This window comes from Hetaerina americana, unplaced genomic scaffold, assembly GCF_022747635.1.
Source record: "Hetaerina americana unplaced genomic scaffold, ioHetAmer1.1.p SCAF_1, whole genome shotgun sequence".
Classification (NCBI taxonomy): domain Eukaryota; kingdom Metazoa; phylum Arthropoda; class Insecta; order Odonata; family Calopterygidae; genus Hetaerina; species Hetaerina americana.
This window is the reverse complement of record NW_027286069.1, coordinates 18,401,342-18,415,151: the sequence shown is the minus strand read 5'-3', so window position 1 is coordinate 18,415,151 and position 13,810 is coordinate 18,401,342. Positions and strand designations below refer to the sequence as shown.

The window sequence follows — 13,810 nt, the reverse complement described above, 5'->3', positions numbered from 1 at the left end:
ACAGTGGAAAAAATATGAACGGTTCTAGCCAATAATATATATTTCCCCTCGATGTGTCCCTTATTTTATTTGATTCAAAGACTGTATACATAATAACATGGTTTCCTTTCCTCGCATACTGAATTAATCACAATATCCCATCGAACATTAATGTAAGAGACATTAACGTTTTGAGTTGACAGTAAAATTTAAATTATAAACAATATTGCGTATTTCAGTAGGAGATAAATATTTCACCTAAATTTACCTTGATAATGAATCACCTCAGATAACTTTTAGGCTAGCGTATGATCAAATAACTCTAAATTTCATTTAATATTTTAATCGACAATTTAACTGATAAATTAATCAATATAGATTTTACTTTATTCATCAAACAAATACAGTAAGGGAAAAAGATATAAAATTAAGCTACGAATGATAGCAAAACAACGCCACCTTAATTAAAAATGATGCATAACTAGTACATCTGGTAATTTTTTATTATATTTTTCGCTGCTTTAATTAAGATATATTCAGTATATCTAAAATGTATTGCAAATCTTAGAATGAATTATCTTTGATCGTACGTATAATCCATTTATTTTAAGAAATATTTCAATCATTGCCAACTTTCAAGTTATGATCAGAAGCTAGGCTCCGCTAAAAGTACTCCCATTGCTTGCTTTTTTCAATAGCAAAATTTACTTTAAAAAATCAAATGGAGCAAGAATCGGAATTTGGAGAAAAGAATTCGCACGAAATAGGGAGAGAGGTGTACGGTAAGAGCATTTCCCCTCTCTTCCCCGGTTCCCTTCCCCGTATCCCAGCTGCCTCGGCCTCTTCCCGGGAGCAAGGAAGGGGGCCATCACATCTTTTCCTCTCCGCCGTCTCTCGCCCCCACCCTTCTCTCCCTTCGCCTCGCCACCCTCCCCCCTCTCACACACCCATCAAGTCGCGCAGGCGATCCGAGATTACGTTCCTTAGGCCTGCTCGGATTCCAGGCACATTCAAGCACTCTCCGCGGCAGCTCATGGGACTCCTCTCCGTTCCCAGACGACGACGCCCACCCCCCTTCCCTCCCCCGCCTCTGGCACCTTTAGACTACCCACACCCCGTGCCCGACCCTCCTTAAATTCTCCACCCTCCTTCTCTCTCTCTCTCATCTTCTTTCTTCCCGACCGCTTCCGCTCCACGGCCTCCTGTTCTTACAACGTCCCATCTTCCCTTTTTCTCCCCATACTCCCACTTTGCTACCCTCCCCGCCCAAAACCCACCACCACCCATCGCCCCCTCCTACACTCCTCATTCTCGCCCGCCCGTCTTGAATTATATTACCTTTTGAAGGTGGTGGGCGACTGCCGGGCTTTTGTTTTCTCTTTAACGATTCCTAGGGATGAGACGCTGGTACTGGAGCTTTACGAGTTGTCCCTCACTTAGTAATTGCACCGCAATACAGTAAGGAGAGTGGTATTGATTATTATACATGGTGAGTGCAACGAATGCTACTTAGTGTTCAGGTATGAGTGTTAATGTGGAACAAAAAGTCACGACTTAACATTAGACTTCAATACATATCAGAGTAATATTCGCACTTCGTAAAATAAAATTTTAAATACTTAGACGCAGTAAAATGTAATTGTTATAGGGATTTCTTTAATTTTTTAAACACTTAAAAAAACAGGCCACCATCCAATCATAATAAAGCACAGAGATGGGGAAATTCTTAATCTGTATTATATCTAATCATAACTATTGTTGAATAAATTACGTAAAACTCTATCAATAACTTTGTCCTTCATTATAATATAAATTAAATTTCTGAATTATTACGTAAATAAATTTACCATCCTGACACTTCGTGAATTAAATCCCATCATAGGGATGTTTTAAGCAGCATTTTTTTTCCATCATCGAACCCTGCGGGCAACCCAAGATTTTATAGGAATAGCAGTTCAAGGAATTAGTAAATCATATATTTGAAAAAAAATTACAACGGATAGAATTTCTGATAGAATTCGGATAGATAGAAACGGATAGCATCTCATACCTTGCTGCGCAAAAGCCTTGATGTTGCCGGAATAAAACCCCTGGCGAGCCAATTCTTGAACACTCCCCTAGTTTTCTCAAGCAGGGATAATGAAACGTCTGGCGTACTCCTCGAAGATGGGCTTCGATTCTTTCGTTTCTATTAGAAGGTATATGGCTGAGTGGAGGAAAGGTACGATAAATATTTCAAGAGAATCTCTTGATTCGAGGAAAACGCGTCACGTCGCCTGTGATAATGCCCCTTTTAGTAAATAATAAAAGATTCACCGCCACCAAACACAGCACTCAAGTCTTCCCACCCTCCAGCCCGCGTTTTAACCCCAAAGCCTCTATCCCGTCCCCCGTCTTTCTCCTCCTCATCTTCCTCCGCTATTCCCAACAGGCAGGACTATACGCTTTTACTACTTTGAGCTTAAGGCAGTATTTTTGCGACTCTCTCACCAGAAAACTCGTTCCCACCATTCTCCCTTCCCTCCACTCTCTTTCGCTTCACTCCTACTTTGTCCTCTCTCCTCTTCTGCCCTTTTTCGGGGTTTCCCGCTCCTCCTTTTATTTCCTCTCCCCAATCCCCATCCCCTGCAGTGCTGAAAACCTCTTCAATCCGCCGAGTGTTCACGGTCGTTCCAGATTGAGGGACCCCGCCATTACCCTTCATCTCATTTCCAGCCCTGTCCCCTCTCTCTCTCTCTCACCATCCCCCCCCACCTTCCGAACACACTCACTCCTCCCTGGCCGTTAGCTTCACCCAACCCCCCGCACCATTCGGAATCCTACCCAAAACTCCACGCCCGCACCTTAAACCTCGCCAGGGTCTCCTTCCTCCAGGATCCCTTCTACAATTCTAAGCCCTGCCTCGTATAATACCGCGTTCCAATTTCTCAGGAACAGCCGCCCAGAGTTAAGGATTTGCCACCTTTGTTTCTTTCTCTTCTTCTCCCTTCTCCCGCTCCGCCCCGCCGCCCCCCCCCCCGGCTCCTTCGCTCCCCGCATCACATGCGCCCGTAGCGCCGCCACCCTCTTCACCCACGGTGCGCGCGGGAAATGGCGTCGCCCGTCTCTTTTCCGTCCGTAGGGATCAAAACGAAAGTTAGATATACTATATAGTAAAGAAAAAAGACTTCGGTCATCTTGTAACTGACACGTCATCCAGCTGCTGTTTTTATAGTCATTCGCTTAAAATGTCAACTGTGGATGAAGGGCTGGATGTACGTACTTGGACTTGGGTGGGATGCAAGCATGTTTTGTCAATGTAACGGCAAAAATCGGATAATATCGAAAAGTTTCCAATTTTTTGTAAATTTAAGCGACAAATGTTCAATGGCATGTAATGCGCCTGGGAGATATGTTTTTCCACGCCGCCAGTGGTCTTCTTTTCATATGAAGGACCAACTGAACGTGATGGAATAATAGAACGAATATAATCAATAACACCTGCAACATTAACAAAAAAATTAGAATTCATTTTATTCTAAACTGTTTTACATAGGATATTTGCACGAATTTATAAGAATATTTCTTATGCCAATCACTAGAGATTTGATCCCTACATTCTTTTTGGATTTGAATGTCGCTATTTGGCTTGGGTAGAAATTCAGTAGAGACCATTCAAACTACGCCTAAGCATTAATGAATTAATGAAACTAATATTTTACAAATAAATGAAACCATCTTACATCTAGGAAAAAACTCCATGAAATCAACAAAAATTCTATAAATTCCATAAGGACAAACTTAAAATAAGAAGTCTAGTTTTTATGAGAAAGCTTTTATTGGAATAATTCGGAAAAGTATTCTGCTATCGTGTCATAATGCGTACCAATGACGCTGTCGTTCCCAAACTCAATTCCTTATTCACTCCTATTACTCTACCATTTCAGACGTTATTATGCTTGGTTCGCGGATGAATACGGAATATATTCTGTCATATTCATCGCCAATAGTATGAAGTTTACTTAATTTAAAGGCATTGCTCAATGAAGTTTAATTCATTCCTCCTGCAGAAAACCGCTATATGTTATGTAAATAACTAAAATAATCAATCCATCTAGAGTTTGAACATAAAAATGAGGGTGATAGGAAAAATGAAACAATTTAACAGGGGAATATTCCGTCGAGAAAAATGAGGGACTTAATTAACTTTCAAAGAGGAACAGTTGACTAAGATAACAAAGATAAATAGAGATGCACATAAGCACATAACACGAAATAAAAAAATGTGTAAAATAATATGGATAAAAGAAAAACATAAGATTAATGCTAAGAAAGTCACGAAAAATATTTTAACACACACGCGAAATTCGAGAATAAAGCTTAACGTACATGCTGAACAGGTTATGGGGGGAAACCAAACTTCGTTTGTAAAAACTTCCTGCCAGTTATGATTTGAGTCTGATTATGAATACTTTGGCCCGCTGTTCAATAGCTGGTATCCCTTAAAAGGGGTAAAGGAAATAATATTTCCTTTCAAACTTCCATAGTAGTATGTGGTAAAATATTCAGGAAGCATTAATACATTAAGAGATTAAAATGGATTGTTTGTCGTCGATTCGCCAGGAAAAACCCTCGAAATGAACTGGGAGAAATATTATGAGAACCTTATGACCCTGACCAAAAACAGAATCACCTGCCAAGAAATAGCGCGGTAAAAACATTCTCAAATGGAAAAAAAGGCACTCAAGTTTTAGAAATGATTCTTAAAATTCATTTTTAAGTTTTTATTTCATTTTATTCCTCTCCAGCATCAACTTCTCTCCCAGATAAAACTTTTCAAATTACGTCTTACTAGATACAGATGTAGATGGCAGTTAAAAGTAATGACAGATTTTCACGCGGAGGAGAAAAATTAGAGGGAGAAATCTAGACGGACGTAAAGGAGGCAAGGATAAGGGTTAAGAGGGAGGGGAGGGCGAACGAGAGAGAGGAAACAGTTGGGAAATCAAAGACCCAGGGTCGTAAAAAGCTGGTCCTTGGAGAGAGGCGCAGAAAAGAGGTAGAGTCGAGTATAAGGACTGCAGAGGTTGGAAGGGGTGGGGGCAGGACGGAAGGAGGGTGGTGCGGGGGAAGTGAGAGGGAGGAATGAAAGGAGGAGAGGGTGGAGGCATGTACACGGCGAGGGGAAGAGTGGGGCGCAGAGGGAGGAGACGACACCCTGCTCCCCTTTCCTTCGCGCCGCTCCCACCCCTCACTTCCCTCCCCCTCACTTTCGTCCCCCCCACTGCCGCACTAGGCGGTCCCCACGCCTCTTCCTTCCGAATGCCGCGCTGTGATTGGTCCCCGGCGCCTTCACCCCTCCCCCTACCCTTTCCTCACACACCTCCCCCCACCTTCTTGGCCTCTCTCGGAAAATTTCCCATCACGCCCCTCCCCATCCTGCTCGCACTCCCCCCCTCACTCACACACCACCCGCACGACGCCGAAACCCCGCCGCACGCCCGCTTCCCCCTCCGCAGTACCTCGCATCGAACGGCGTGTCTCCTTAAGGAGGCGCCTATCCACCCATCCCCACTTCCCTCCCAGCCCCTCTCCGCGCACCCTCCCGACTCACTCCATCTTGTGTGTGTCACCTGACCCGGATTCAACCCACCCCTCTCATTCCCCTCCGCTCCCCCGCCGCTTCTCTCCCTTACCCTCCGCCGCCTTATGCCCGCAATCCACTCCCCGATTCGTCATCCTCTTTCTTCTTCCTTGGTTCTTCCGTTCTCTACTCCGCGAAAACCATTCAAAGCGGGCCAAGCAGATTTTCTCCTACAGACGTTAGTTTCACTTATATATTTCGGACAGCCAAATAACTTAGTTCGCCTCTAACCTCTCCTTCGGTAAGTTTTATTACCTTATGATTAGAACTATGTCCCGCATATTCGATGAAAACTATGCTAAATTATATGGCAATTTCCACGTATCAATTCTACCAATTAATAATTACAGATGGAGGAGGAGGTCAAAATAAAAAAAATTAAATCAGAAAATTTCTTAAATTCCTCGCCTTGAGGATTCACTGGTAAATATTTCTTGAGATGAAGAAACTCTACTTTAATAATCCCTCAGTAGTTATTATTTTTATTACGATTTGTAGGATAATAATTCAACCGTAACTATAACTAAACCAGTTTTGTGAAAATGAAAAGTGAAAATTTTATTAATAGCTCAAAAAAACTTCCTATTAGTGTGCCTCCCATCTAGGTTAGCAAACGACTTATCTAAGAATAATAATTTATCTACAATGTGAGTAAAGGTACCGTCTCTACTTGAGCAACACATGTCTCTGATTAGAATTATAATTTGCTCTTCCAAGATTGACTTCCACTAGCTCAACTTTAGACAACTTTATGTCTTCACTTGAATCACAAAATGACATAACTTCAATTAATGTTAGATTAAGGCCTATTATTGTGTTTTTTATGTGCTCTAAGCAACGCTCTTCCTTAGAATTAACCTGCCTAATGTTTTCTAAATTTTCTGCACTGATCTTCTGTACTTTCAGTGCTCCAAGTTTCGCTGAGTTTCAATACATACGTACTTTACGTATTGCTGTCGCCTACTTTAATCATCCATCACTGTGTTATTTAACTTTAAGCCTCATAAACAGCCTCAATCCTTGTCGTCATTCACTTACTTCATAAATAGGAGGGATCCTTAAGTTTTCCCGTTGGAAGTTTGTAGCTTATTTAGCCTATTTTTCATGTGTCGCTAAAACGGCGCTCAAGGCTGGAGTGACGTCGTGCATTTTCCACTTTAACACCACCGCGTGTTCAACCACGTCTCGTGAGATGCCATCTTTTTCTTTCGCCATATTTTGACCGCTTTTTTATCTCATATCAACCCTTCTTGTTTTCCCCATCGTCTCTCTAAAAATTTCCTTATCAAATAATAAAAAACAGTAAGTATGCTAAAATGTCCATACTTTCCGAGGGACAGGTGGCCCGAGGCTATCGATTGCTTCGAAAGTTAAATGAAGACACCCCAGAAATGTTAATGAAAAATTATCTTCATTAGAAGAAAAGCGGGTATCCTTATTTTCTTCAACTTTTACCTAGCTCTGCTTTATCAATAGTATTTCTAGTAAGTAGGCAATTTAAGTAAAAATTGTCGTAATGATAATGTAAGATATCTTATTCGTTCAAATTATCATTCTGCATCTACTAATTGCTCAAATGTTCCTTTTGCGAAAATGAGAATGCCTGTAATCTATTAGTCTATCATTGATCTACTATTCCTCTAATTTCAACTCTTAACGTTGTTACTTGAATGGTTAGGTTAGCTCCATGAGAATTTAAACATAATTACAAATACGATTTTATAAAATATAAATTAGGGAACTATCATTTTAGCTAGCTCAATTTAACTTGAAGGAATAAACACAAAAGCAAAAGAGGTGATAAACATATGTATAAGTTCTACGGAGGAAATGTATGCCCATGATGGCGCAGAGAAATAGTATCACCATTACGGAAACCAAACACATTTCATATACTGCATTCAATAGGTTTACATGCTGGTGCTTAACATTTGACATGGAACTTTTCCAGATATTCATTATTATGCGGATCTCAAAATGCTTCTTCTCCCTTAAGTTCTGTCACATTGGTGAAAAAACGGCCGCTTGCTAACGTGCACTAGAATTTTTATTTCTCCTTAGCTTTTTGGCAGAGAAGATATAAACAGCCTCATCTGTTCTTCAATTTGACGCATGCGCCTGCTCGATTGACGTTTTGGAAAGCAGCAAACGTTGTGAAACGCCCAACTTCAACAGGGTAAAGAAAAATATGGGAAAACAAACAGTGGTTACTCCTTATGTGTTTGCAGTTTCTTAGAGGAGGTCTTTTTTACGCGCTGTTTTCTTTGAGGTTGACTCTAGAGGTGAATGGATTGCTACCCTTCCAATTGAAAGCACTTCCTTCGTAAATATGGCCTTCGATTATCTGCGCAGTGTTATTTCTCTTCAATCCGGCATCAGTCAGCCTTTCTATCAACCGCATTTTGGCTTATTTCTAACCTATATGCTCGAATTCTTACACATTTCTTTGGGAATGAGAATTTCTCATCGTAACCTTTCACAATTTGGATATATATACAGATTCAGCATTTAATCGAACCATTCAAATAAGAGACAAGTATAGTATTCGTTATTATTATTTTTGCTTCTGAAGACAATAGTTTTCACTCAGATTGCTGCTCTATTAGCTGAACTATTTATTTAACGATTGGGGGAATACATTTAGTGTTTAATCTAATAATTTCCTGACCAATTTCATATTGTTTTCACGTAGTTAAACCAATATCAAAAACACTGATTTTTAAAGGTCAATTTCATATTCGGAACCATGGAATGGGTCTTAGGACGCAGCTTCTCAGTGGTGGAACAAACGTATGCGTAAAAAAATACGGGGAAGTATACTCATACTGAATAAAAAAAATCATACCTTGACAGACTTAGATGCTCTTAAATACGTTGGTAGTACATTTGTTTTTATAATATGTTTCAATTAAACACCATTAAAATGGATTGAAAATCAACAACTCCTCGTAAACGTGCCTCGGCATTGCATAAGTTCTAAAGGTAGTTAACGCAAACGCATTAAACATTAGAATCAATTCATAATATAGTCCTAAATATGAAAATTGTAGATGATCTTTCAACCGCAAATATTGATTCAAGAACAAAGCACTTCAAAATTCATCACTTTTATAACCCAATGCCTTTTAATGTATGTCTATTCAATCGAAAAACTAACTTTACGCACGTCGAAGTCGACTTACAAAGTACTCGCAAAAATATGTCACTGTCTGAAAAATACTTTCCATCAATTTCTGAAAACTTATTCATATTCCATGCATAATCTGTTAGGAGTTTTGATCTATCTCTCAGATTCAACCACGATCTTCCTACTCAGTGCAACTTATACTTGAAAATTGGGTAATTAAGTATAGATGACGCACCGTTAGAGGGGATCTAGTGCTAAATGAGTATTTAGAGCTTAGTAGACTTTTGGACCAAAGTAACCAACCCCCATCCTTAATCTCAATGAAAAGAGAGAATATCGTACAAAGTTAAAATTACTATGGAATACCCTATTTTTATTTTTTCTTAAATTTGTGTCAAAAAGAAGGTAACATGGAACCATAAATATCTTCGGGTCCTTTTTCAACCCATCAGGTACAATTGTTACTACCCAGGGACGCCAATTTAATTATTTCCTTTTCTTTATAAAACCTTTTAGTGACACTTCCCAGATAGGTAAAAATTATGCCGGTGAAATTATGTTGGTATTAAACTTACTCTTCCTGATATATTTTCTCAATGTGTAAACTATTGTGCGTAAAAAATCAATAAGTATTAATTACCTTTACTGAATTTTTTCCCTAATATAGTATTTGATTTTTATCTAAAATTGGAAGGGGATTAAAAAAATTATCCTACGGGCATTTTTTTTAATTAGGTGACATTCACATTAATACATTCCAATACCTTGAACCTTCAACCCATTTAGGTAATCGTCCCTATATGGCCATAATGGTTTATTACTAATGTTTTAAAATGTAAATTCAGCCCCGAAGAGTAAACGCGATGATGTTAGCTGTCAGGGAAGGTAATTTTAAAACCCTCAACGGATAAATATTGTATTAAGTGTCCGCTGATGTAAATTTACTCTTCTCTTCCGCTCCATAGGCGAGAAGCCGCACAAGTGCACGGTGTGTGGGAAGGCGTTTAGCCAGTCCTCCAACTTGATAACCCACAGCCGGAAGCACACTGGTTTCAAGCCGTTCGCCTGTGACTTGTGCGGCCGGGCGTTCCAGCGGAAGGTCGACCTCCGCCGCCACAAGGAGACGCAGCACACGGAGGTGCGGGCTCCCGGGGCACCCGCGCCCGTGGACCCGGCGGCTGCCGCCCGCCACGCCGCCTACCACATGCCCGGCGCTGAGGATGCCAGGGTGGTGGCGGGTGCCAGCTAGGCGCCGGCGCCCCCCTTCCGCACTCCCCCGAGAAGGGGCGCCGCCTACCCCCACCCACCGGAAGCATCCCCGGAAGGTCGTGCTAATTTCAACCAGCAAGGTTTCCATCAGCGCCCGCCGATGCGTTCCCATTACACGAGAGATGACCTCGAGGTGTCGGGCGAGCCGCTGTTTGGATAGTTATTCCTCACGGCGGGCGAGGGTCGGAACGTGTACTCAAGTGTTTCGAAACTGTTGAAAAAAACATCCTTCACCGATGCCTGGGAGGGCATTTTTTGTGTCTGTGACCAAAGAAAATGAACCCGGAAACCAAAAAAATCTAGAAAGGAGACAATCGCACTGTATTTATTTATATATATACATATATATTACATATTAATGTGAAAAATAATGAATGTCATTGGAATTATATTGTTCAGAGTGTAGTGTTGACTCTTGACAGCAGTTTTCAATGTCACTGTGATTCAGAGGGTTTATCTCCCGTCAGAAATGATGGGAAAATGATATAGGAAAGGACGAGGTTATCCTTGAAAGCTCAGTGGAGTGACATTTATTCTATTTAGTGGCGAATTTTTTGTTAAGAGGAATATAATAGAACAGCAGCAGATGAAGATTCATATCTTAACTGCCTCTTTTTGCTGCCACAAGGATCAATCCTCAAATCCTTTGCTAAATAAAGGAAGAGAGGATCAATATTATTGTTGGGGTTCCTTTATGAGTCTTTCCTGTGACACAAAAGAGAATCTAAGGAGTGTGATATTCGCAATGGTTACAAATGTTCTAAAGGAGTGTATTCACTGGATCCATGAGTTGTTTTAGTCACCAAAAGAATGAGCATGGTGTTAAAGACTACTAAAGAAAACACATGCAGAAAATGCTGCCGTCAGGGTATTCTAGGGATCCCTCTGAAGAAAACTGTCATTAAAGATGGCATTTATCTACCAAAGAATTTGTAAATACTAGCTTTTAAAGTGATGGAGCGATTAAAAACCATCAAAATGAACCAAAAAGCAAACTTTAGAAAGCAATTGCGAAAGATTGTTTTTTTTTAATGTATAACGTTTGTCTCTGCTGTTGGTGATTTGAAAATAAATCCTCGTTCCTTAAGAAAATTAGAATATTGAACGGCGTTTGAGGCTAAATCAACGCTCAGTTCGATTTTTAAAGGAATATATGTATGCGTATTAACATAAAGAGAATTGTGTTTTCGTGTTTTAATCAAAATATTTAAAATGCAAAAAATGCCATTTTTCTATGCAGTACAACTGAGATGTAACTTAATATACTGGCATTGTAAACTACTTTTTTTTAAGCACAAAGTGTTTTGTTGTATTTTTTCTATCACTGTTGTATGTACCTAAGCCTACGGGCACCACCAAAGATTATTTAGCGTAACCAATATCGCAGAAAGTAACAAAATGACCATTGCGTAGTCGGAAAACGCGAACCTGGGTCACTAGGTGTGACGCGACCCGCTTCAAATTGAGGACGAAACCTGTTTGTCACAGTGAGGAAAAAATGACGATGTGAACTGTTTGTCGTTCTGTTGCCAGACATCGATCTTTCACAAGATCTCACATCCAAAAGTAATTTGTTTTCGCAAATCCATTTCTGTTCACAAGAAGTCGAAGACCAATTTCCAAAGCAAGAGTCTTGATATCAACAGTCTACATCTCGTTTTACCAAAGCCAGCTGTCTGAATTCTAATGTCTAAAGCTCTATAAACGTGGTGTGTGTCACTGAAAATTGATATTTTTGTGAGAGACATTGGTTTCCAAGAATGCACGCTTGGCTGAGGGCGAGTGATCCAAGAGGTTGAATGACTGCAGGATCTTCCTTTCATCAGGTGGATTAGAGCGAGCCATGATAAAAACGGAAAATTGGTTGAGAGCATCCAAGAAATGAAATAAGTGATGCTCCCCGTTTCTGGAAGTGTAAAAGAACGCTTGTGGTGTGTAATGTGGTGCAGTGACTTTTATGGCATCTCGTCTGTCATACCAACATTCTACCCTTATTCCTCTCTTCCATGGGTCCACTCCATAATTTCCCGACATCCATTCCATTTTAAGAATCGTTAATAAAACTGAGCATGTCATGAAATTTGCATTGCATTTATTTTTATAAAACTGTTTAATTTACGGCTCTATAGTAAATTTTACCTCAACTGCTGATAAATATTCTGGAAATAGTTTTAATGAAACTCTATTACAGAATTGCAACTGGATGGTTGAGGGAAAATACCGAATTTGAGGAATTTATTTAAGGCTAATAATAAAGTTCCAATAGTTTTCTATCACAGCTGGTTAAATGAATTCTGATGGGTATAATACATATAATACATATAATTAGTTTCAAAATATTTTTGATTGCATGAATGCAGTTGTTACTCGTAGGTAGCAACTATAAATAGATCATTCAAGCACACGAAACACAAGTAATTTTTGATTCAATGAACAATAATAACCAGCTTAAATTTATTATAAATGCTAAAAAAGTAATTATTTGTCAAAATTCTTGGAAAGTCGGGGTTTTGGCAATAACCGTATCATAAATTTCATACATCCGGGGAATTTCTTTTAATAATCTGTGCGTAATTCAAATACCAATGGTGAATATTATAACAGCCTAAACCAACCAACAAGCTATTGTAATGAAAAATTGATGAAGTATTTAATTAGAAATATAATAGCTTAGTTTTCAATATTGTCCAAATTAAACTACATTTAGCCCAACTTGAAGTTAAGGAGAAAATCATATTGCACTTTATTCCTTCGTAGTAATATTTTTCAAACCTTCTCCCCTACACACAATATTTAAGGGGATTTTTTTTTTTAATTTATCTTTGAACAACTTTTATGCAGGGTAATTCAATGTTGGCGAGGTAAGCAGTTTTCTAATCATGCGCAGCGAGGAGCAAATAGAACATTTTATATAACAGTGTGTTTTAAAATGTAAAGGGACATTGTTTTAAAATAATTAAGCAAAGCGTCTGAATTTCAAAACTATAAGCTTTAATGCATTGATTATTGAGCAATAATATGCATCCTCGCATTAAACTCTTTTGTCTTGCCCTATAAAATTTCCCATAAAATATTAAACAAATTAATTTTTAATAACTCACCACGTAATGAACTAAGCGCTACGTTCGACACAATTTCCAGAAGTAAATATTAAGATAGCAACAAGAAGCTGAAATTAATAATTTATTTTGAAATATACGAAAAGGTATTAAGAGAATTTTACATTAAGAGACAAGGAATTTACAATATTTACCTAAAATTGTTTTACTGATGCAGGAGGTATTCTGCAAGTACAGGGAAGGGCACATGAATGAAGTAATAAGGCCAGAAATGATTTCTAACGTGGTTACTTCAAATATTGACTTCTGTAATTAAATTTACAAGATTATATGAATGATCTGAACACGAGTTTGGAAACAATGTTTTAAAAGTTTTATTCATAGTATTCTCAGGTAGGTAATTCCATCCCCGAGAACTATTTGAAAGAAAGCTAAAATAAAAACCCAATAATATTTTTGCCATAAATTCGCATGTAAATATGTAATATCTACATATTTACTTAGCGAGTGAAAATGGTCCTGCGATAATTTTTTTAACATATAGATCTATATTTTGCTTTAATTAGCATATATAAACAAGGTTAGCTTTTAATTTTAGTTACAGAAGTTTGCATTCCATTTTAAGTTGATCAGTAACTAGCATGAATGGTTCAAATCGTTCGGCCTAGATTTTATTCCAATATCATAACCATAGGACATCACTTCGGCTAACATGTAATTCAGTTAACGCATAAAAATTACATAATTACGCGA

At 38.9% G+C, this 13,810-nt stretch overlaps 1 protein-coding gene across 1 annotated transcript in view; it reads left to right on the top strand.

The window, feature by feature from the left end:
• Window positions 1-12,060, top strand: part of LOC139696888 (zinc finger protein Gfi-1-like) — a 141,308-nt gene extending 129,248 nt beyond the window's left edge. The window contains exon 4 of the mRNA XM_071595772.1: window positions 9,695-12,060. Within this exon, the coding sequence (XP_071451873.1) occupies window positions 9,695-9,978 (284 nt within the window). The 3' untranslated portion in view covers window positions 9,979-12,060. The remainder of the gene's footprint in view (window positions 1-9,694) is intronic.
• The last annotated feature ends 1,750 nt before the right edge of the window (window positions 12,061-13,810 follow it).